This window comes from Brassica oleracea, chromosome C2 (genome assembly GCF_000695525.1).
Source record: "Brassica oleracea var. oleracea cultivar TO1000 chromosome C2, BOL, whole genome shotgun sequence".
In the NCBI taxonomy this organism is placed as follows: domain Eukaryota; kingdom Viridiplantae; phylum Streptophyta; class Magnoliopsida; order Brassicales; family Brassicaceae; genus Brassica; species Brassica oleracea.
The window spans coordinates 21,531,554-21,553,400 of NC_027749.1; the positions used below are offsets into that span (position 1 = coordinate 21,531,554).

Here is a 21,847-nt window from a genome sequence, read left to right on the forward strand (position 1 = left end):
AAAAAAATCTCTGTGGTAGTATCAGTCTCTTCTCTGTCCTTGTTGCCATGAATCCAGGTAGCCAGTACCCTGGTTATGTAGATTTCCTTCATAGCGTTTCAGGAAATAATGCTCAGGGAAACTTTCCTTATAAAAGTTTTCCTTATAGTCTCAACCTTGGAGCCTCTCAAATTCCCTCTTTCAGTTCACAACAGACTGAAGCTCCATCCTAGTCTGATAACCCACCAGTGGAGACACCAGTGGAGCGGATGGTGAGAAAGAAATGGAATCCTGTTGATGACGAGGTCCTGATCAGTGCCTGGCTAAACACATCAAAAGATGCTGTTGTCGGCACTGAACAGAAGTGGCGGAATTTCTGGAAACGCGTAGGAGATTACTTTTCAGCAGCTCATCATGAGAAGAGAGATGGCGAGCATTGTAAGCATAGATGGCATAAACTCAATGGGGATACAAACAAGTATTGTGCAGCATACGCAGCTGCGGAGAGGCTTCAAAGTAGCGGTCAGAATGACAACGACGTAGTGAAGAAAGCTCATGAGATCTACTTTGCGGATCACGGCTCCAAGTTCACCTTGGACCATGCATGGTGTCTTCTGAGATACGAACAAAAGTGGCTGAGCCTGAACACTCCAAAGTCTGGCGGTGAGAAGAGAAAGACTGGTGAGGTTGGTTCCCAAGCATCAAGCAGTAACGTTGGTGAGGAAGAGTTCGTCCTGAAGGTATCAAAGTTGCGAAAGCAAGAAGGAATTCTAGGAAGGGGATGGCTGTCGAGGACTTTAAGAGCGTCCATGAACTCAAGATGGAGGATTTGGCGAAGAAGGAAAGGCTCTCGAAGCTGGCCATTTTAGACACCCATAATCAACATTTTAACAAAAGTCTCACCCATAATCAACATTTTAACAAAATTCCTTAACCAAAGTCCTAAACTACATAAACTAATTAAATACTCTAAGGACCATTCTAAAAGTCCTATTGATGCACTTGCTCTAAGGGGTCTAGCGGTCTGTTAGATTACCGTTACGTACGACCGCTACACGCACACTGACCTCGCGGTTGAGTAGGAGCTTACTGGGCTTATTAACGGGCCTCATGGATTTTCTCGAGAGAGCGACGGAAACTCATCTTCGAAGAATTTTCTTGAGAAAGCAACTGAAAAGAAAAAAAAATCTAAAATCAATGTGGCGAAGGTCAGCGTCGTTTATCCTCGACCGAAGCTCGAATTCACCTCCCATGGCCGACACCACTCAAACCCCCTTTCAAAACCCTGACGCCATCTCCGCCTACTACCAAACCCGAGCGGCGCATCACGGCGTCATCACAAGCGACTGGCTAGCCCAGGCTCAAGCCGCCGTGGAGCAGCCTGACTCATCAGTCTCTGATCTCGGGGCTGAGAGGTCGTTTAATGTGATCGATGAGTTCAACGGATGGAGAAAACAGCCGGATTTGGCTGAAGCCGTGGCAGCTATCCGAGCTATGGCTGCTGTTATTCGTGCAAGCGAGGCTACCACCATGATGGAGCTTGAGATTGAGCTTAAGAAGGCTTCTGATACACTCAAGGTTAAGAAAAGATTGAATCTTTATCATCTATTCTCATGCTCTAGTGATTGGAAAAAAAAAAGACATAACTTGTATGTTCTGTTTCGGCGTTGTTGTCAGTCTTGGGACAAAACTGAAACTAGCTTTCCAACTTAAGACCTCACTGTACTAAAAATTGTATCTTTCATCATCTCTTCGTTCTCTGGTAATGGAAAAAAGACAAAACTTTGTGTGTTCTGTTTTGGTTTGGCTGTCAGTCATGGGACAAGACTGAAACTAACTTTGCAACTTAAGACACCACTGTAGAATAGATTGTATCTTTTATCATCTATTCATGGAAAAAAAAGGCAAAACTTGTGTGTTCTGTTTTGGTTTGGTTTTGTTATCAGTCATGGGACACAACTGTAACTAACTTCCATTTTAGACTTCAGTGTAGAAAAGATTGAATCTTTTATCATCTCTTCATTCTCTAGTGATGGAAAGGGACATAACTTGTGTGTTCTGTTTCAGTCATGGGACAAAACTGTAACTAACTTTGCAACATAAGACTTCAGTGTAGGAAAGATGCTATCTAATATCTTTTATCATCTATTCATTCTCTGGTGACGAAAACTAACTTGTGCGTTCTGTTTTGGTTTTGTTGTAATGTCAGTCATGGGACAAAACATCAATCTCCTTGACTGCTGGATGCGATCTGTTCATCAGATACGTGACGAGAACGTCTGCTTTGGAATACGAGGATTTCAATTCAGCTAAGTCTCGTCTCCTTGAACGTGCTGAGAAGTTTGGTGAAATCTCTTGCAAGGTTTGTGAGTCCTCCCTCGCTTACATGAAAATCCATCTACATAGAAGAAGATCTAAAAAATGTTCACTTTTGTCACAGGCTCGTAAGATAATCGCAATGCTTAGTCAAGACTTTATTTTCGATGGTTGTACCGTATTGGTTCATGGACTCTCTAGAGTTGTTCTCGAAGTACTCAAGACCGCTGCACAAAACAACAAGCTCTTTCGAGTTCTCTGCACAGGTGCCTTCTCTTGTTCCTACTAATGTTCTCATTAATTAGCATCTTGCTGAACCCTTTTTGAATGAAAACATTACAGAGGGAAGGCCGGATGGAACAGGTGTTTTGTTATCGAATGAGCTATCAAAGCTCGATATCCCGGTGAAGCTGCTACTTGATTCAGCTGTGGCGTATAGCATGGACGAGGTGGACATGGTGTTTGTGGGAGCAGATGGAGTTGTGGAAAGTGGAGGTATTATCAACATGATGGGTACTTACCAGATCGCACTAGTTGCTCACAGCATGAACAAACCGGTCTATGTAGCCGCAGAGAGTTACAAGGTAACCAAAACTCTTTTTAAAGATCCAAGTTAATGACTAACGATACGAAGTTGTTGTTCCGTATTTGCAGTTTGCTAGGCTTTATCCGTTAGACCAAAAGGACATGGCTCCGGCGCTGAGACCGATCGAGTTTGGTGTAAAGATTCCGGCAAAGGTGGAAGTAGAAAGGTCGGCTCGAGACTATACTCCTCCTCAGTACTTAACGCTACTCTTCACGGACCTTGGTGTTCTCTCTCCCTCTGTTGTTAGTGATGAGCTTATTCAACTCTATCTCTAAGTTTTAACATCCTAATTAATTTTTTATTTTGCTTCCACTTAGATTGTGTTCTTTTCAAAGTTCAAGTTTTGATCTATTAACCTTATTTTTGTTTTTGGATTGACAATGGTACACATGTGGCATATTTGTTTTTGTTGCTGGGTCGTTCTTGTGTCACTTATTTGGTCTTTAAGGGGCAGGCATGTGATGCAACGAGTTCTTTTTTTGTAGTTTGTAATAAATTATTCTATTTGTTGTATGAAGATCTAGGCTTGATGGGTTTTATTTGTACCTAGAGATCAAAATTTTATGTTTGACGGTTCGAATTGGAAAAAAAGCTACAAAATTTTATATATGATTTCTAATTTACATAATTATTAGTAATATTGTTTTTCAAAAAATTAAATCAGATTGATATATAAAAACTTTAATGAATTATCAATCAAACCATTGAAATTAATTAAAATGGTTTCCACACATCCAATAAAATTAAGAAAACATTTCAGTATCATAATTCATAACTAATAAATTTGAACCATACTTATATCTATTCAGTGTTCCCCAAAAACACATTTGTATCAATCTTAAAGATGAAAACCATGAGTTAATGTAGCTGAACGGATGTAACCAATTTAGATAACACTTACATATATAACACACTGAAGTGTAAATATATTAAAGAAAACATTTTATTTCAGTTGTCTACCATTTTGACCTTGATCGTTCCTAGCCATCAGATTTCCATCCATCATTTTCCAGTCAATCAGAGCTTTACCGTTAGACCAAATTAAAGGACATGGGCATTGAGACTGATCGAGTTTCTGTTAAGAACCGAGATTTAATTCCGATCGAATCTAAGCTTTCTTGTTCAATTCGTTTACGCTTGATTCGATTTGGTCAGTGTTCGATCTAAAGCAATAATGAACACACTTGAAATGTTTACCCAATCTTCGTTTCCTACTGAATGGGGAGAGAACTAAACTCTCATGCCTTCACTCAGATCGTAATCGATCTCACTTGATCGTTTTACGCAGGTATTACAAGAGAATATACCGCGAGTTGTTCGGAGAAGATTATCAAAGTGACTGCGATGAAGACGACTCTCTATCAGCCTCTGATACCTCAGACGACGAGGCTACACATAGTGAACCGGAGAAAACACCTTGATCTCAAGAGCTCTAATCACTACTGGATCTCTCTAGTCTCGGTCGGTTTTCTCCTTCCGCTTTGATATCTTCTCTCTCTCTCTCTGAACGAATCTCTGTAAACTCAGATTAATGCTCTCTGACTCTTCTATGTGATCCTTTGTTTCTTTATTAAGGATGACGAAAGTTGTTACAATCGGGACCCATGGTAACAACCTCTCTTCCAGCTCAGCACGAGCTCATAAGCTTGCGGGCTTAGTCTTGGGCTAACTTATATTCTTTAAGTCCACGACCAAAATGACACAGCATCCACAATTCTCCACCTTGACGTTTTAGGTCAAATGCAAAGAATCCCGCCGAAAGCTCTGTAGCTCCGAGAACCCGGAATCATGTCTGAAGCACCATCAAACAGTTCCAACACCTCCACTGGCCAATGCGGATCCAGCGAAGAACCATTACCTCCTCCACTGAAATCCCCAAGTCCTGAACCAGCTCGACTTCCCAGTCCAGATCTTCTCATCTTCAACCCTAATGTGCCACAATCTCCAACTCTGACTCTCCCTAAAAATTTTAAGTTTCCAGATCCTCCAGTTGTTCCTCAAAGTACCACCGAACCGAATCAAACAAACACCTTATCAGAGAATCTTGTTGAACCTCAACAGCAACATACTCCTCTTGAAATCTGTAAGCCACCTTCTTCAATTTACTCAAATCTTGTGAGAAAATTGTCAAAGAACCTGACACTGTTACTTGTCTTCACATAACGAACACATGAACCTTTTCGGAGACACGCCAGTAACCCCTGCGTAAGTCTCCCATCTTCTTCATACTCGTTAGTTAGGTTGTTGTTTATACAGGAACAAAATACTAACTCTTTTTCTCTCTGTGTATGTATGTACTCCTCTGATGAGATGGTTTAAACAACAGAACCATCTCGAAGTACGTTCTGCATTGATCAGGCAGTGACCCCAGCGTTTCGAGGTACTTCTCGAACGCGTTTCCAGGTAACCCTTTAGTTAACATATCAGCTAGATTTAGAGTAGTATGAATCTTGTGAATCTTGACTAGGCCGAAATCCACTATGTCTCTGATGAAATGAATTTTGTTTACGACATGTTTAGTCCTCTCATGATGAACTGCATTCTTAGCTAGACATATTGCACTTTGTGAGTCACAATGTAGCCTGAAGAACTGAGAATTAAACCCCAATTCACAACAAAATTCCCTCAACCACAAACCCTCTCTAGTAGCTTCAGATAAAACCATGTACTCAGCCTCTGTAGTAGAAAGCGCTACTACATGTTGCAGTACTGATTTCCATCTCACGATATTACCACCAACTTGAAACACATAACCCGTCACTGACCTTCTCTTATCACGATCTGTAGCATAATCATAATCACAAAAGCCCTCCACCTCAAACTGATCACTCTTAGTGAAATGTAGACAAACTTCTGAAGCTCCTTGAAGATACCACATAACCCATTTAACAGCCTCCCAATGCTCACGAGTTGGCTTAGACATAAACCTGCTCACTAGCCCAACTGTGAATCCCAAATCTGGTCTAGTTCCGATCATAGCATACATCAAGCTCCCAACTGCACTTGCATAAGGAGTTGTATCCATTAAATGTTTATGGTTTTCCCACTCTTCTGCTGTCAGACTCTTCAATTTGAAATGAGCTCCAACTGGTGTTATCACCGGTTTGCTCTCTTCCATTCCAAAACTATTCAGAACTTGTTTAATGTACCTTTCTTGAGATAGCTTTAGAGTTCATTTTACTCTGTCTCTAGTGATATCCATTCCTAGTATCCGAGTGGCTGGTCCCAATTCCTTCATCTCAAATTCTTTCTTCAAGATATCCTTGAGCTTTGATACTTTTTTCTTATCTTTAGCTGCGATAAGCATATCATCCACATAAAGCAGTAGATATATACTTTCTTCAGCTCCTTTTCCTTTCAGATAAACACAAGGATCCTTTATGCACCTCGTAAAACCTTTATCTCTGATGAAAGCATCAAACCTCAAATTCCATTGACGAGGAGACTGCTTCAACCCATAAAGACACTTTTTCATCAGACAAACTTCTCCTCATCTCCCTTCTTTATGAATCCCTCTGGCTGTTCCATGTAGATAGTTTCATCTAGAGTTCTGTGTAAGAACGTTGTCTTAACATCCATTTGCTCTAGCTTAGTGTCAAAGTTCACAACAAACGACAATAATATCCGAATGGATACATGCTTAACCATTGGAGCAAAGATCTCATTGTAGTCAACACCTTCCACTTGTGTGAATCCTTTGGCAACTAGTCTAGATTTATATCTAGGATCTTAAACCCCTGGGATTCCTTCATTGTATTTATAAACCCATTTGGAACCAATTACTCGCTGTCTCTGAGGTCGATCTACAACATCCCACGTACCATTCTTATCCAAAGAAATCTTCTCATCTCCCATAGATGCTTTCATTTATCCCAATCTTTGCTCATTCTAGCTTCTGCGTAAGTCTTTGGCTCAGTAACTTCAATGTCCTTAGCACAAATTAAAGCATAAGCAACAAAATCTCCACTTTCAAAGATTGATGGAAGTTTGGAAGTTCTTCTAACTCTGTCACGTGCTAGAAGATATCCATCAAAACTTTCAATAGATGAAGAACCTTCATGTTTCTCAACCTCTTGTTCAGATTCAGAATCTGAACTGTCACTAAACTCTGTGGATGATGAAGAAGCTCCACCTTCAGCTGAGCTCGAAGGTCCTTGAATCCAATCAGAACTAAACGTAACTTTCTTTTTACCCTTCAGTTTTTCTTCTTTCGATTTCTGATAAAGCTTGTCTTCATCAAACACCACGTTTCTGCTGATTGTTGACTGTCCTGTTTCTAGAAGCCACACACGATAACCTTTTGTGCCTTGCGGATAACCCATGAAAATACCTCTCACTGCTCTAGGACTCATCTTGTCTTGAACTGTATGCACATACGTCACACAACCAAACCTTCTTAGATGGCTATAATTCACTTTACTTCCTGACCACACTTTTTCTGGTATCTTGAACTCTATAGACGAACTAGGAGTTCTGTTGATTAAGTAGACTGCAGTAGAAGCTGCTTCAGCCCAAACTTCTTCTCCAAACCTGATTCAGCAAGCATACACCTGATCTTATCTGCAATGGTTCTATTCATTCTCTCTGCAACACCGTTCTGTTGTGGGGTATAGATACAGGTTTTGTGTCGCTTAATGCCAGACTCTTTACACAATTTGTCCATCAACATATATGTGTAAACACTTAATCTTCTTGCCTGTCTGATTCTCAACTAGAGCTTTCCATTCAACAACATTCGCATATACTTCATCTTTGGTACGTAAGAACCTTATCCAAATTTTTGTGACAACCCACCCCGTGGGAACTACCTGTCCTGTGGGCCCCAGGCTCACAGCGCTGCAGCGCACCAACCCCAACCCCTCCATTATGAGTTCTCTCTAACTCCATAATTAGGTTGTTGGTGAGCCTCGAACCCAGGACCTCACCCTTTAACAGCATTCCCACAGGACAAGCTGTCACCAATTGATCTGCAGTTCAATTGGTGACAGCTTGTCCTGTGGGAATGTTGTTAAAGGGTGAGGTCTTGGGTTCAAGGCTCACCAACAACCTAATTATGGAGTTAGAGAAAAACTCATAATGGAGGGGTTGGGGTCGGTGCGCTGCAGCGCTGTGAGCCTGGGGCCCACGGGGCAGGTAGTTCCCACGGGGCGGGTTGTCACAATTTTCTTCGAGAAATCATCAATCAATGTCAAGAAATATCTGCAACCTGATAAGCTATCTTCATTTGTCGGTGATCCCCAAAGATCTGAGTGAACGTAATCTAGAATGGACTCTGAGTTGTGTTTGGCGGTAGGGAATGGTTGTCGATGAGCTTTCCCTAGAACACATTCTTCACAAAAACTTAACGTATGCACTTCCTTTGTATCAAGATAACCCTTCTTAACCAGCAAGTTCATATTCTTTAAACTCATATGCCCGAGTCTTGAATGCCAGATATTTGTCATATCTATTTCTGCTCTTGCTACTGAAGCTTCAGCACTAACAACAACTCCCTGAAGATAGTATAAACCATCTTTATAGCAACCAGATAAAACTTTCTTTCCTTGTTTGAAGAAGGTAACCTTGTAACCACTTCCTTCATATTTGCATCCATGCTTCTCTAGCTGTCCATAGGAAATTAGATTTCTCCCTATAGTAGGCATATTACTGACGTCTGTCAAGATCACAGTAGACTGATCAGGGTTTACTATCTTGAGCTTTCCTATTCCTTGACCTCACTGGTAGTGTTGTTTCCCATAAGAACTTTTCCTCCTTCCAACTCTTCAAGATCAAACAATACGTGCTTGTTTGGAGTGATATGAAAAGAACACCCTGAATCCAAGACCCACTCTTCTTTAGTTTCTTGAACGCTAGCAGTAAGAATCACATGATGTTCCTTCTCATGAGCAACGTTAGCTGTCTCATAAGATTTGTCTTTCCTGTTTGGACAATCACGCTTGAAGTGTCCTTCTTTACCATATATCTAGCATTCTTTGGCCTTTGCGGAGTTCTTTGGTCTTGACTTTGACCGGTGATCTTTACTCTTAGATCGTCCATTTCCATAACCTCCATTATTTCCACGTTTATCATTTCTTCCTCTAGTAACTACCAGACCTTCTCCGTTTGATTTTGATCTCCCAGTTAAGCCTTTCTCTTTCAACTCGGCTTCTTTAGCATAAGCAGACGTAGTCACTTCTTTGACTGTTAATGTCTCCTTTCCATTGCCATACTTCAGTGTATGGACAAGAGAATCATATTGTGGAGGAAGACTCGTAAGAATCTGTATAGCTTGATCCTCATCGGAAACCTGAATGTTCAAGCTTGCAAGATCATCAACCAGCTTTAGGAATGTGTCTAGATTTTCTTCAATACTCTTACTCTCCACCATTTTATAACTTGCAAAACTTTTCTTCAAATAGATCCGGTTAGGTAGAGTCTTCGTTTGATAATCTCCTTCTAGAGCTTTCCAAACTTCCAAAGTTGTTGTTTCCTTCATGACTTTTCACAAAACCATATTGGTTAAGCTTGCACATATCAAGTTCCTAGCTCGAGTATCCTTCTCCTTGGCAAGAGGAACTTTCTTAGCCACTTCTTCAGTCTTAGAGCTCGAGTCTTCTTCAACCTTAGTATCCGTAATAACTTCTTCGTTTATAACGTTACCAAGACCTTGAAGCTCAAGTTGCATCAGCATCTTAAACTTCCACATCCCGAAATCACCAGATCCATCGAACTTCTCCATCTCGAATCTCGTACGATCTGACTCCATTGCGATCTGTCAACAATCACAAAACCTCACACGCAGGAAACAACTAGAACACCACAGATCAGATCCAAAATCTCAGAGCCGACAACCTGGCTCTGATACCACTTGTTAAGAACCGAGATTCAATTCCGATCGAATCTAAGCTTTCTAGTTCAATTCGTTTACGCTTGATTCGATTTGGTCAGTGTTCGATCTAAAGCAATAATGAACACACTTGAAATGTTTACCCAGTCTTCGTTTTGTACTAACTGGGGAGAGAAATAAACTCTCATGCCTTCACTATTGATCTGATTGATACAATAATAATCGATCTCACTTGATCGTTTTAAGCAGGTATTACAAGAGAATATACCGCGAGTTGTTTGGAGAAGACTATCAAACTGATTGCGATGAAGATGACTCTCTATCAGCCTCTGATAACTCAGACGACGAGGCTACGCAGAATGAACCGGAGAAAACACCTTGATCTCAAGAGCTCTGATCACTACTGGATCTCTCTAGTCTCGATCGGCTTTCTATTTCCGCTTTGATATCTTCTCTCTCTCTCTCTCTCTCTCTCTCTCTCTCTCTCTCTCTCTCTCTGAACGAATCTCTGTAAACTCAAATTAACGTTCTCTGACTCTTCTTTGTAATCCTCTGTTTCTTTATTAAGGACGACGAAGTTTGTTACGAACGGGACCCACCGTAACAACCTCTCTTCCAGCTCAGCACGAGCTCATAAGCTTGCGGGCTTAGTCTTGGGACAACTTATATTCTTTAAGCCCACGACCAAAACGACACATCATCCATAGTTTGTGTAAAGATCTGGTAAAGGTAGAAATAGAAAAGTCGGCTCGAGACTGACACTCCTCTTCACTGACCTTGGTGTTCTCTCTCTTTCTGTAGTTAGTGATGAGCTTATTCAACTCTTATCTTTAAGCTTTAACATCTTTTCAATAACTTTTGGATTTTGCTTCCACTTTAACCTTTATTCCTTTCAAAGTTAATGTTCTGATCTAATAGTGGCACTTACAAGAAAACTAAAGGCAACATTTCAGAATCATTGTTCATAACGATTAATAAATTTTTACTAGATATATAAGAACCACATCGATTCAATGCCCATCAAAACAAATTTGTATCAATCTTAGACAAATCCAATGTGGAAACTCCCTTACTTCATTGGTTTAACTAATGATTTATTAAGGTTTCTCTACACCAAAAAGTCTGAATTAGTTTGACTAATAATTCAGCAATAAATACACCAACAAATTCAATTTTTCAGTTTAGAAAAAGCGATATATAATACAATTATGCAAATTAGTGAAGAGTAATGTTTACATGAGATATTGAGCAAGTTATAAGTAGAACCGTTATACATGAATCGTCATAAGACAACTATAATTGTCGATTGTATAATTGTTTATGTAACATTTCTAGATATTTGTAATAGAATAAAATAATAAGTCAATGTTAAAAGCTTAAATGTGAAAAAAACCATGAATTAGTTTAGCTAAACCAATGTAAATAATTTAGATAAACATACAGATATATAACACCGAAGTGTAAATATATCAAGGAAAACACTTTACTGCCTACGGTTTTGAGACATAAACAGAATCACCGCAAATTCCACATATCCACCGTTACCTGCTTCATCTTGATCGTTCCTAATCGTCAGATTTTCATCCATAATTTTCAAGTCAACCGGAGCCATCAGACTTGGAAACGCCAGCGCATTCATCTGCACCGTCGGATCACCACCCAACTCACAGATCCTCATTCACAAATTATCCCTTAAACCACTCAATCCCTTAATGTACTCTTCCATATCTTCCTCCGGTACACTCTCCACCGCCTTCTCCCAACACATGGAACCATTCTCCTCTCCTCCTCCGGTTGCCACATCATCACCGTTGTATTGTGACCTTAGTGTCACTGGAGCCTTACGCAAGTACTTCTCGATTAGTGTGTCCATGCTACCAAACGAGTAGACCCTATCGCAATGTGAAAACGTTATTATACCAATCAGTGCGCGCAGAAGACGCTTAATTCAGCCGCTTTTTGAAAAGACCAGTTCGGCGTTTCGAAAATGTTACTTGTCTTCGGTTCTCCTTTTTGATCTCCTTGATCTCTATCTTCTGTCGACTTTTGATGGTTTTAGGGTTTTGCAATTTTTTCTATTTCTGTTGCTTCACCGTCAACTTGAGGTTTTTCATGGGTTTTGATTTCGTTGCAAGCAAGCAAGCTGTCAGTGTGGCTTCTCCGTCATGCATATTTTGCGACAAGAATGATGAGAGATGATTATGAAATCAAAAAATTTCTTTGAGGAGTTCAGTCTACTTCATATTACTCCTCCATTTCGTAAAGTTACATATTCTAGAGAAAAAAATTGTTTCAAAAAGATCTATTTTTGTATTTTCAATGCATGTTTTATTAACTAATTGTAAACTTCAAAAAACTTAACTGCACTTATTAGATTTTTAATGTGTTTTCTTAAAATGTGTAAAAAATTTAAAATATGTAACATTTTGAAACGGAGGGAGTATATGTTATTTGTGATATTAAATGCACGTCTCAATAATTTAACTTGATTATGGGATATTTTCATATAAACCAAAAGTTAGCTTTTTGTTAATCTAAGTTTGTGATATTGTTTCCCTGATTTACGAGATATACTTACCACATTCTATTTTGCCCGTTTGTTTAGAAAAAAAAAATTAATTAAAGATGATGCATATGCTATATAATCAATCGAATATATGCATATCAACATTTATTACAAAGGGGTGTCCAAATGAAAGGTTCATCCACATATTTCAATTCATTTATGTTTTAATTAAATTTCCTCGCTCAGTATATCAGTTAGTCATTAATTAACCACTCAAAAAAAAAGCAAGGTTGATGGATCAATTTAGATTTGAAAAATGATCAGTGGAGAACACCTTGGGTCAATTAGTCAGTATTAAAGACAACTTGTGGTTTCAAAGTTAATTGCCATAGCTAACTACGACATACCCTACAGTATGAGGTTAACAACTAGTCTTTGGTGCTCTATTTGTACAAATGAGTTCTCGTTCTGCTTGTGTGTACCGAATGTCTTGACTCTTGAACTGTTGTTCTTCTCTCTTGTCAGTGACAGTTTCTAGATTTGGGAGTGGCACATCTCTCCATGACCCAACAACATTGCATCTCAACCAATCACCTGTGTGAGGAGACTAGTTAACCAAGGTTAGGGCAGAGGAACATTCACATGATCCTTCTGGCGTACTGAGCTTGCTGTTCATGATTCCATATGCTCCACGGCCTTCTCATTTGTTACACATGCAGAAACTGCATGCCATTTTAGATGAGCTCATTTCTCGTTTTCCATAGCCTGCAGCCAAAGCATCCAAGGAAAGAGCTTCGAAGTCTCTCATCTTCCAAGGTGATGATCTCAAGGAATGGAAAAACAGCATGTAAACTCTCTATCTACCATCACACCATTTGGAGGACATAACTAGTAACACCTAAACTAGTCCGTTTCTGCCCTCCATAGCTACTGGAACAATGGAAAATCATAGATCCACAAGGTTAAATCCCTTTTTCTCGGCTTCAATGTTTTAAATAAATTATAAATTATAAATGTTGATATAACGAACCAGAAGAACGAGATAGATATAGTAGAAATTTCATTCAAAACAAAAAGCGCAAAACAGAACCAATCTAAGTGTTTTTGTCTTGAAAGAAAAGAGTGCAAAAAGAGAAACAATTGCGGTTTGAGAACTCTTCAATCCCAACAGTAACTAAAAACAACGTCTATAACCATTGTAAAGGCTTCTCAACTTTACTCCCAACCGCCAACTGCAGCATTTGTGGGTGGCACAGCCGTGTCCCATCCACCTTCTGCTGCTGGAACCGCTGGAAAGAAAACCAAAAATAACAAACCATTAAGAAAATAAACATCCAGAGAGACCCAAAATATGGTTTCAGGTTGTATCTGTCACTACTCACCACCGGATTCGTTCCATGAAGCACCGGCAGGAGCAGCAGCGATTGGTGCCTGGGCTTCTCCAGGCCATGCAGCATCAGGGATGGCAGCAGTGGTCCACTGATCACCACCTCCATACTCAGGAGCAGGTAGTCCAAACTCCGCATGAGGGGCAACTTCATCCTCATCGTCTGGCTTAGACTCTTCAGGCTCCCTGTAGAAGAACAGGTCAACCTGTGTAAAACACAACATATAAAACAAGTGAAACACCAAACAAGAACAGAAGAAATGAAATTACAGATGTTAATTCTCTTACCATGACATCCCACTTCTGAGCAGGGCGGATGGTTCCACGCATCTGAAGGACCATGCGAGCAAGAAGCCAGAAAAGACAACCAATGCTGTGCTTTCCCTTGTTGTCGGCGGGGATACCAATGTCAACAAACCTCATGGGAGAGTCAGTGTCACAGAAGGCGATGATTGGAATGTTTCCCAAAGCACCTTCCTTGATGGGCTGCAACACACATACGCACAAGATCCATGTTCAGACAAACACCATCAGTTAATACAATTTTTTTCATAAAAGAATTTTACCTGGTGGTCGGTACGTGGATCGGTAAGAATCAACAGCCTGGGCTCGCTGAACGAGGTCTGCATCTGATTGGTGAAGGTACCAGGAGTGTGCCTTCCAGCAATGGCGTTGGCTCCAGTGTACTGAGCGAACTTGAGGACAGCTCTCTGACCATAGGGCCTAGCTGACTGGACAATGATATCCTGTGGGTTCTCAATAGCAACAATAACTCGTGCAGCCATTTGCAGCTTCTCCCATGTTTTTCCCAGGTTAAAGATGTAAATACCTGACAAGAGGAAAAAAAAATCCAAGTTTAAGAATGCAAAGCTATGTTTAATAGTTCATAGCAAATTAATACAAACAGAAGTAAGAAAATTACTTCAAAAATATTTTTTTTTAAAACAAAACATCAGTTGAAGAAGTCAAACAGGGCTAGCTTCCGTTGAGACACAATTTTCCAATTCATAAGCTTAGAATCTTATTTAAGAAATGAAACCAATGTCCAACTCGTTACTTCATACAGACGGACAGAAACACACAAAAGAACATAACTTTTGTTGTTGATCTTATAGACTTAATATTACAAGAAACAATGATAGAAATAGCTACTACTTTAGATCCATGGTGGCGGGTAAGCTCTACGTTAAGAAATAAACGACTCATAAATGGAGCATGCCAACACAGAATCATCTATATACAAGGACATAAAGTGAACATTTAGAAGAGGAGAGAGTGTTACCGTCGTTGCGTCTCTTGAAGACGTAACGTTCCATTTGGTAGTTACAGTTCTTGGTTCCGAGGTGAACTTCAGCAGCACACATCATCTTGATGTCAGCTTCCTTCTGGGAAAGCTGTCCCGTGGTAGCAGATCCGTTAGTCGCCATTCTCTCAGAGACCTAACCGCCGAGATAAGCTTTTGCAGTTTTATAAATCAAATCACACGAGAGAGAGGCCAATAGGGAGCCGCGAGGGAGGGAGACACCAATATATCTCAACCAAAACCCTAATGCGTTAAAAGCCCATTTTACCCTCGACCTTTAATTAACACAAACCGGGAATTAATTAAAACGAACTTAACCAAAAATTACTGGTTTAGTTTCCGGTTAAACCGAACTCCAAGTGTGCATAATAAACTTGTCAGCAAAAGATCTCCCTATATCAGACTTCGTTTTTTTATTTTTGTTTTCTTCCTGCAGACGTTGTTAGAACCCTAATGATTTCTCTACCCTTTCTCTTCCGATCTCCTCTACTGTGCTTGAAAGTCCATCGCCGTTTCTGAATTCGCCGACCTGTAGGTCTTCGATTCCTCTCCCTTTCTCTCCGATCGAGTTGTTTTCCGATCTTCTCCGGAACGAGCTCATAAGGTTTCAATTTCACACTCCGATGCGAAATGTTTCCTAGGTTTCTTCAATTCTGGGTCTCTCATAGTTCTTTTTTGGCAGCACTCAGACGGACGGGTTGAGCTTGATCCATGGGTGTCACGTTTAAGATTTCGAAGATCGGTAGAAAGTTCCGGCAGAGGGTTTCTACTGAAACGCCTGCTCCTGACTCTCCAGGGCCTCTGAATCCGATTCTATCAGGCAAATCAAAGGTACTTTTTACTGAGAAAAGTTTCTAAATTTTGAGCGCTTGAGGTAAATTTTATTCTTTCTTCTTTTTTTTTTTTTTTTATTCTTGCTTCAGGCCATTGATGCTGTGCAGCCATCTTTGCCTGATATATCTCCAGGTTAGCATCTAAGCATAAGTCTCCTGTGAGCTTTGTTGAATTGAGTGCATTTTCTTTCTCTTTGCAGATCATGAAGTTTCCTTCGTATTGAGCCTTTATCCCAATGGGTACTCTGTAGGAAACCCCTCTGAGGTATGCGCTGAGAGTCTATGTCAGTTTTTTTTTTATTCTTGTGGTTTCTTGCATTTGAGTTTATATCCTTTCTTATGGCTACATAAGCGAGCGATCTAACAATTTTGTTGGTTTCTGAGAACCAGGTTGCGCAACAGACTTCTTTTCGAGATGCTCCAAAGGCCTTACATCCGTATGGTAGGGCAGCAGAGACTCTACTTTCAGTAAGTATTTCACATGTATGAATTAAGAAGAGTATTATTTTTACCTCATTCGAAAATTTTGCTTACTCTTTGGGTGAATGACTTCAAAGTACTTTTGAAAATAATATTTTTGTATTTTTATTGTTGAATGGAGCCACTAGATCTGTATTCTTAGTGTTGAGCTGAGGTTTTGCTCCAAAAGTTTCTCAAGTCTCTATTATGGCCCCGTCGGTTTCCAAAAATTTATTTGGAGTTGTAACACTAACAGTTGGTATGTTATGCCACTGAATGCTAATTTCTGTAGTAAATTAGAATAAGTGAGGTTGATGTTTATTTTCTCTACTTTGATCTCGCTGCACTACTTGCTCTCGTTAAATACATTTTCAAGTTCTCATTCTACTGGGTAAGTGTTTTTACTTCCTCTGGTTGCTTTTTATAGGCTATTGAGGCTGGCAGACTTCCTACTGACATTTTGGAAGATATACCTTGCAAATTTGTGGATGGAGCAGTCATATGTGAGGTGAGTTATCTTCAGTCATTTATTTGGATAGAACCTAAGCCTTCCCTGGCCTGCCATCTAGTCCAAGTATATTAGAAGTCCCAAATTTTCGTCCCAAAAACTAAGAAATTTTTCCTGAGGTTTAAAATCAATTGCAATCACCATGGTTCCTAAGGCTTTTATTAATCTCTGACTAATCGAGATAAAAATAAAATAAAATATTTTTTTGTTAGTGAACGTTAGGCCTAGAAATTTATAAGTGCATGCGAGTTTGACTTCCAAACTCATTATTTCCTTCTTCTTTTTTCCTTTCGAGGCAGATCAGTTATTTGATTGTCTGTTGATTGCTCCTATTATGTTTAATATGAGCTTTGGAAACACGCTGGAGTAATTGGAATCAGAAGAAAACATAAAATGAGTTTTATCATATCTCTGTAACATTGCTGAAGTGTCATCTTACATAAAATTATGTTTTTTAAAAAAAACATTTGGGTACATGATATTGTAGGTGCATGACTATCGGAAACGTACCCCAGAGCAAGCCTCTCCTGTGATAAATAAAGTACGCCTTAAGATGTCACTTGAAAATGTGGTAAAAGATATTCCATCAATGTCGGACAGCTCATGGACATATGGTGATCTCATGGTAACCACGGTCACTCTTGGATTACAAGTCGAATATCTGAGCACTGAAACTATTCTGTACTAATCCTTTCATTAACTGTAGGAAGTGGAATCAAGAATATTAAAAGCCATACAACCTGAACTTTGTTTGGATCCTGTACCCAGACTTGATAGGCTGAGTAAAAAACCTGAGACCGCCAAGGTAATAGCTCATTAAAATTTCTACGTGTGCTTTCCCTTATCATTTGCTTTTATAATGTCTAAAAAAGGTGTTGTTTATGCTCCATAGCTTGATTTGTCTCTTTCTACTTTGCGGAGAAAGAGACTGATGCAAATGACAGAAGCGACTGTTATGTTTCTGAACAAGAGTCATGGGAAAAAGGTTTGCATTGATCGGGTTCCGGAAAGTTCAGAGCGTGTAAATATGCCCGGACATTTGTTAATGCATCAAACCCATAACAACCAGGCTATTCAAAATCCGGGTACTAATATGCTGGTGGGATTAAGAAATCAGACCTTGCAAGATGCGTCAACTTCCTCACTGCCTTTGGTGCCACCTCAGCAACAAAGGTACCTGGGAACTGGACATATTAGAAACGTGCAAGATCAAGGATCAAATTCTGCTAGTGTCTCTGGAGGTTTAGATGCAATGTTGCCTTATGGCTCTGATAGTATGAACCCAGGTGCATCTTTCCAAAGAAAGAGACAAAGTCAAGAAGCGCAAGAGTCTTCTATGCCTGGCTCGAATAAGCGGACAAGGGTTTCACACATGGGTCCTCATGGGGTTCCACAGCAACAGCCGGGGCAACGCATGGATGGCATTCAGGGAACCGATACAAATTGGAAAAATGCGGTTCTACAACAAGATATACTAGGCAGAAGTAGTCAATATCCAAATCCAAGTCTTCAGAGGTTTTCACCACAGCAAATTGAAGGAGTAATGAATCAGGAAGGTGGTCCCATGCAGTTTCCAGCTTCACAACAGGGGACAATGCGTTACACTTCGAAAGAGGAGCCATTTGAGAGTAAAATTGATGGAAGTATCAGAAATGATATGCCTGGGGTGGGAAGCGATGCAAATAATGTGGATCCGCGTATGCAGTCAAGGATGCCCCATAATGGATTGTTAAGATCGAATTTCTCTCAAGCATCCTGGAACGTGAACCCAGGCCAGAAGATTGAAAAAGATCTGAGAAAAGAAGAACAGTTCAGTAGAAGGATATCGGCTCAAAGCCCTCGTTTATCAGCAGGCGCTCAGCCACAGTCGCCACTTTCATCGAAGTCTGGTGAGTTTTCTGGTGGTTCAATGGGAAACCACTATGGAGCAGTTGCAGCAGCTCAAAAGGACAAGGCTGTTACTTCTATTCCTGCTATTGGTGCTACTCAGTCAGTGGGTTCTAGTCCTAATGATGCTATGCAGCAAAGGCAACACCAAATGGTTGCAAAACGGAGGACAAATTCTCATCCTATGACGCAAGCTATAAACACTGTTGGTTCTCCTGTTAGTGTCAATACTGTGAGTGCCAATGCTGTTGGTCCTCCAGTGGGAAACCAAACTACTGGCGATCACGCAATCCTCGACAGATTCTCAAAGATTGAACGAGTTGCTGCAAGGTATGAATCTTATAAAACCTGTTTTGTTGAGGTTATACCCATTAAATTTTTCTTCATGTGGCTAGTGGTTTGCTTTGAACTATATGCCAGCTATGATTGAGAAACAAGTAATAGAAATAATAGCCTTTTATAATCATACTTTTCCTTCTGATTTTGGCTTTACATTAGACCATTGTCGGCATTGTCCCACCATCCTTATCTCATTACATACATCCATATAAATTAAGAACTGTTACTGAATGAACAAGTTTTTAATGCCGTATGTTATGAACTTTTTTTTGTCTATTTCTAGGTACCAACTAAACTGCAAAAAGCATAAGGTGGATGAGTACTCGCGAAGACCTCGCTCTTATGTTCCTCAGCGTCTGATGGTTTGTTTTTCGGGCTTGTCTAACAACGAGGACTTCAAAGACGAAGAGAAAGCCTTGTCAAAATCTATTCTTGGTGGCAGCATGAATACATGCAAGACAAGAGTCATAAACTTCCTTCGGATGGAGCGTGTGATGCAAGGTCGGTTTTCTGCTCTAACCAGATACCTGGCGATTGATACTTTTTTTTTTTTTTATTGACTCTCGACTCCATCTTTTCAGGTAATGTGCCTGCCGCCGTCCCTAAAATAGTAACAAGACTGGTGATGTCAGAGAAGCCCATCGACGGGACAGTAGCATGGTATCAAGGGGAAATAGATGATGGTGATGGTTTTCCGGCTGAAGATCATATGTTAGCATTGCCCAATACTGTAAGTTCACTGGAAACTTGACACCCACTGCATTTTTTTCCCGATCAGCAGTATATCTTCAACTTGCATGCACTAACAATAAATGTAATGCTGACATTACATTCATCATTGTTTATTGGTTGTTGGGTCATTGAACGCTTTGTGTAATTTTGAACATGGTTGGTTTATGGATGCATCTCTCTTGTTAGTTGCTTCTGTTTGTTTCTACTTATCTTCCATAATCAAAAGGGGGTAGACAAAGGATGATTAATTCTTCTCTTATGCCGACTTCTTTATTTTTCCTCACTTTGTTACAGCACATCGCCGATCTACTTGCTGCTCAATTTAAATCACTGGTAATTCTTGAATCCTGAATCGATTATGTCAAGATCTTGGTTCGAAGAGGAAAGCTACTTACAGATTGATATATATGCCTATGCAGATGGTCCGTGAAGGATACCGCATAGATGAACATATTCAGGAGAAGCCAAGTCGCGGGGATGCTGGTCTAAGCAGCAGTCAACAGAATTCTGCGGGTGGTGTTCCAAGAGGCAACTCTGCAAATGAAATGCAACAGTATGGGGATGCAGTTGCTGGACAAGCGCCCAATGAGGCATCGAAACAAGGGAATGCTGGAAGTGCACCTATGAACTCAACCCAGAATGTTCTTGCAAATGCAAGGATGCTTCCTCCGACAAATTCTCAGGCCTTGCAAATGTCTCAAGGACTGTTGTCTGGTGTCTCCATGCCTATGCAACCACAACAGCATGACCCACAACAGTCGCCGCTATCACAGCTACAACAGAGAAATCAACAGTCCATGTTTACACAACAGCAGCATCCACAAATGCAGAGAGCGGCATCTATGATGTTGCCTACAAATCCTCTATCAGCGATCAACTCGATGAGCCAGAGCTCTGGCATGCCGCTGGGTGGTCAGATGACCAACAACCATTCGCCTCATCAACTGCAGATGTTACAGCACCACGCGGCGATTCAGAGGAAGATGATGATGGGGCAGCAGGGGTCAGGTGTAGCCATGAATATGGGAATGGGAAGCATGGGCAACAGTATTGCTGCGCTTGGGGCTTTTGGCAACCAAATGAATATGGCGGGAAGAGGGCTTGGAGGAACCGGAATCACATCGTCAATGTCTCTTCCTGGCATCAATAACATGGGGCAGAACCCAATGAATCATCCAGCGTCAAATTTGAATGTTATAAGCCAGCAACTCCGATCTGGTGCTTTAACACCACATGTGTTTACAAATCTTAGGTTGGCGAACCGAGGAGGTGTAATGGGTGCTCCCCAAGCCGGGATGAGTGGCGTGTCAGGTGCCAGGCAGATGCACCCCAGCTCTGCTGGTCTATCTATGATGGATCCGAATACATTAAACCGAGCTAACCTGCAGCGAGCTATGGGTAACATGGGCCCACCTAAGCTGATGCCTGGAATGAATCCTTACATGAATCAACAGCAACCCCAACAGCAACAGTTGCAGCATCAGCAACAGCTACAGCAACCTATGTCTCAGCAGCAAGCTCAGTCTCAGCAGCTACAACAACTTGAGCTGCCTCAGCAACAACAGCAACAGCAGCAACAGGCAACAGCCTCGCCTCTTCAGTCTGTGCTATCACCACCCCAAGTAAGTTCGCCATCAGCTGGAATTACACAGCAGCAGCTGCAACAGTCCAGTCCCCAGCAAATGAGCCAGAGAACTCCGATGAGTCCCCAGCAAATGAACCAAAGAACTCCAATGAGTCCGCAACAAATGAGTCAAAGAACCCCTATGAGTCCTCAGATAAGCTCGGGTACGATGCACCCCATGAGCACAAGCAACCTGGAGGCTTGTCCAGCAAGTCCACAGCTAAGTTCTCAGACACATGGATCTGTTGGTAGCATCGCCAATTCCCCAATGGAGCTTCAAGGTCCCAAGAACAACTCTGCTAGTACTAATAATCCCTAATCAAGAAACATAATGATTAGTTTAAGAAAAGCCCTTTTATCTTCAAAACATGGGTTGTAATTGAACTTAGGGACTGGCAAAGCATTTGAAGTTTTTTGTGTCACAGTTTTAAGTTTTGCGTGTACATAAATTAATTAAGCTTGTGCTTGTAGAGAAAGTAAACAATCCTTTGTGCTTTGCAAGTGAAAATGCTAGCCGCTATTATTAGGTTGTTGATATGTAATGCTATCTGGAGATTTTGTT

The 21,847-nt window shown here is 40.7% G+C and overlaps 5 protein-coding genes and 1 pseudogene across 6 annotated transcripts; 3 read left to right on the plus strand and 3 right to left on the minus strand.

Annotated features, from left to right (window-relative positions):
• Window positions 1-248: 248 nt before the first annotated feature.
• LOC106323685 (glutathione S-transferase T3-like) lies at window positions 249-848 on the plus strand. Its single transcript, XM_013761771.1, has one exon. It carries the CDS (start codon window positions 249-251, stop codon window positions 846-848), a length of 600 nt encoding a protein of 199 aa, XP_013617225.1.
• Window positions 849-1,146: 298 nt separating this feature from the next.
• On the plus strand, window positions 1,147-3,420 carry LOC106320858 (translation initiation factor eIF-2B subunit alpha-like). Its single transcript, XM_013759211.1, has 5 exons — window positions 1,147-1,557; window positions 2,189-2,341; window positions 2,420-2,561; window positions 2,638-2,879; window positions 2,950-3,420. Exons 1-5 carry the CDS (start codon window positions 1,177-1,179, stop codon window positions 3,154-3,156), a joined length of 1,125 nt encoding a protein of 374 aa, XP_013614665.1. The 5' UTR covers window positions 1,147-1,176; the 3' UTR covers window positions 3,157-3,420.
• A 3,324-nt stretch (window positions 3,421-6,744) lies between these two features.
• LOC106323686 lies at window positions 6,745-9,248 on the minus strand. Its single transcript, XM_013761772.1, has 5 exons — window positions 8,890-9,248; window positions 8,595-8,799; window positions 8,443-8,484; window positions 8,228-8,373; window positions 6,745-7,411 (listed from the first exon to the last, which is right to left on the minus strand). The coding sequence occupies exons 1-5, from the start codon at window positions 9,246-9,248 to the stop codon at window positions 6,745-6,747; spliced, it is 1,419 nt and encodes a 472-aa protein (XP_013617226.1).
• A 1,942-nt stretch (window positions 9,249-11,190) lies between these two features.
• Window positions 11,191-11,878, minus strand: LOC106326728 (annotated as a pseudogene).
• A 1,378-nt stretch (window positions 11,879-13,256) lies between these two features.
• On the minus strand, window positions 13,257-15,125 carry LOC106322486 (40S ribosomal protein SA-like). The gene is made up of 5 exons (XM_013760523.1): window positions 14,883-15,125; window positions 14,167-14,429; window positions 13,889-14,086; window positions 13,596-13,806; window positions 13,257-13,502 (listed from the first exon to the last, which is right to left on the minus strand). The coding sequence occupies exons 1-5, from the start codon at window positions 15,025-15,027 to the stop codon at window positions 13,429-13,431; spliced, it is 891 nt and encodes a 296-aa protein (XP_013615977.1). The 5' UTR covers window positions 15,028-15,125; the 3' UTR covers window positions 13,257-13,428.
• A 190-nt stretch (window positions 15,126-15,315) lies between these two features.
• Window positions 15,316-21,847, plus strand: LOC106327009 (nuclear receptor coactivator 2-like). Of its 2 annotated transcripts, none has more exons than XM_013765002.1 (13): window positions 15,316-15,507; window positions 15,586-15,734; window positions 15,827-15,869; window positions 15,937-16,001; window positions 16,127-16,219; window positions 16,623-16,703; window positions 17,191-17,328; window positions 17,410-17,508; window positions 17,596-18,920; window positions 19,213-19,430; window positions 19,511-19,659; window positions 19,956-19,994; window positions 20,081-21,847. In XM_013765002.1, the coding sequence occupies exons 2-13, from the start codon at window positions 15,615-15,617 to the stop codon at window positions 21,602-21,604; spliced, it is 3,894 nt and encodes a 1,297-aa protein (XP_013620456.1). In that variant the 5' UTR covers window positions 15,316-15,507; window positions 15,586-15,614; the 3' UTR covers window positions 21,605-21,847. The 2 variants fall into 2 exon arrangements, with proteins under 2 accessions (XP_013620456.1, XP_013620457.1); XM_013765003.1 differs by having other exon boundaries at window positions 16,127-16,204.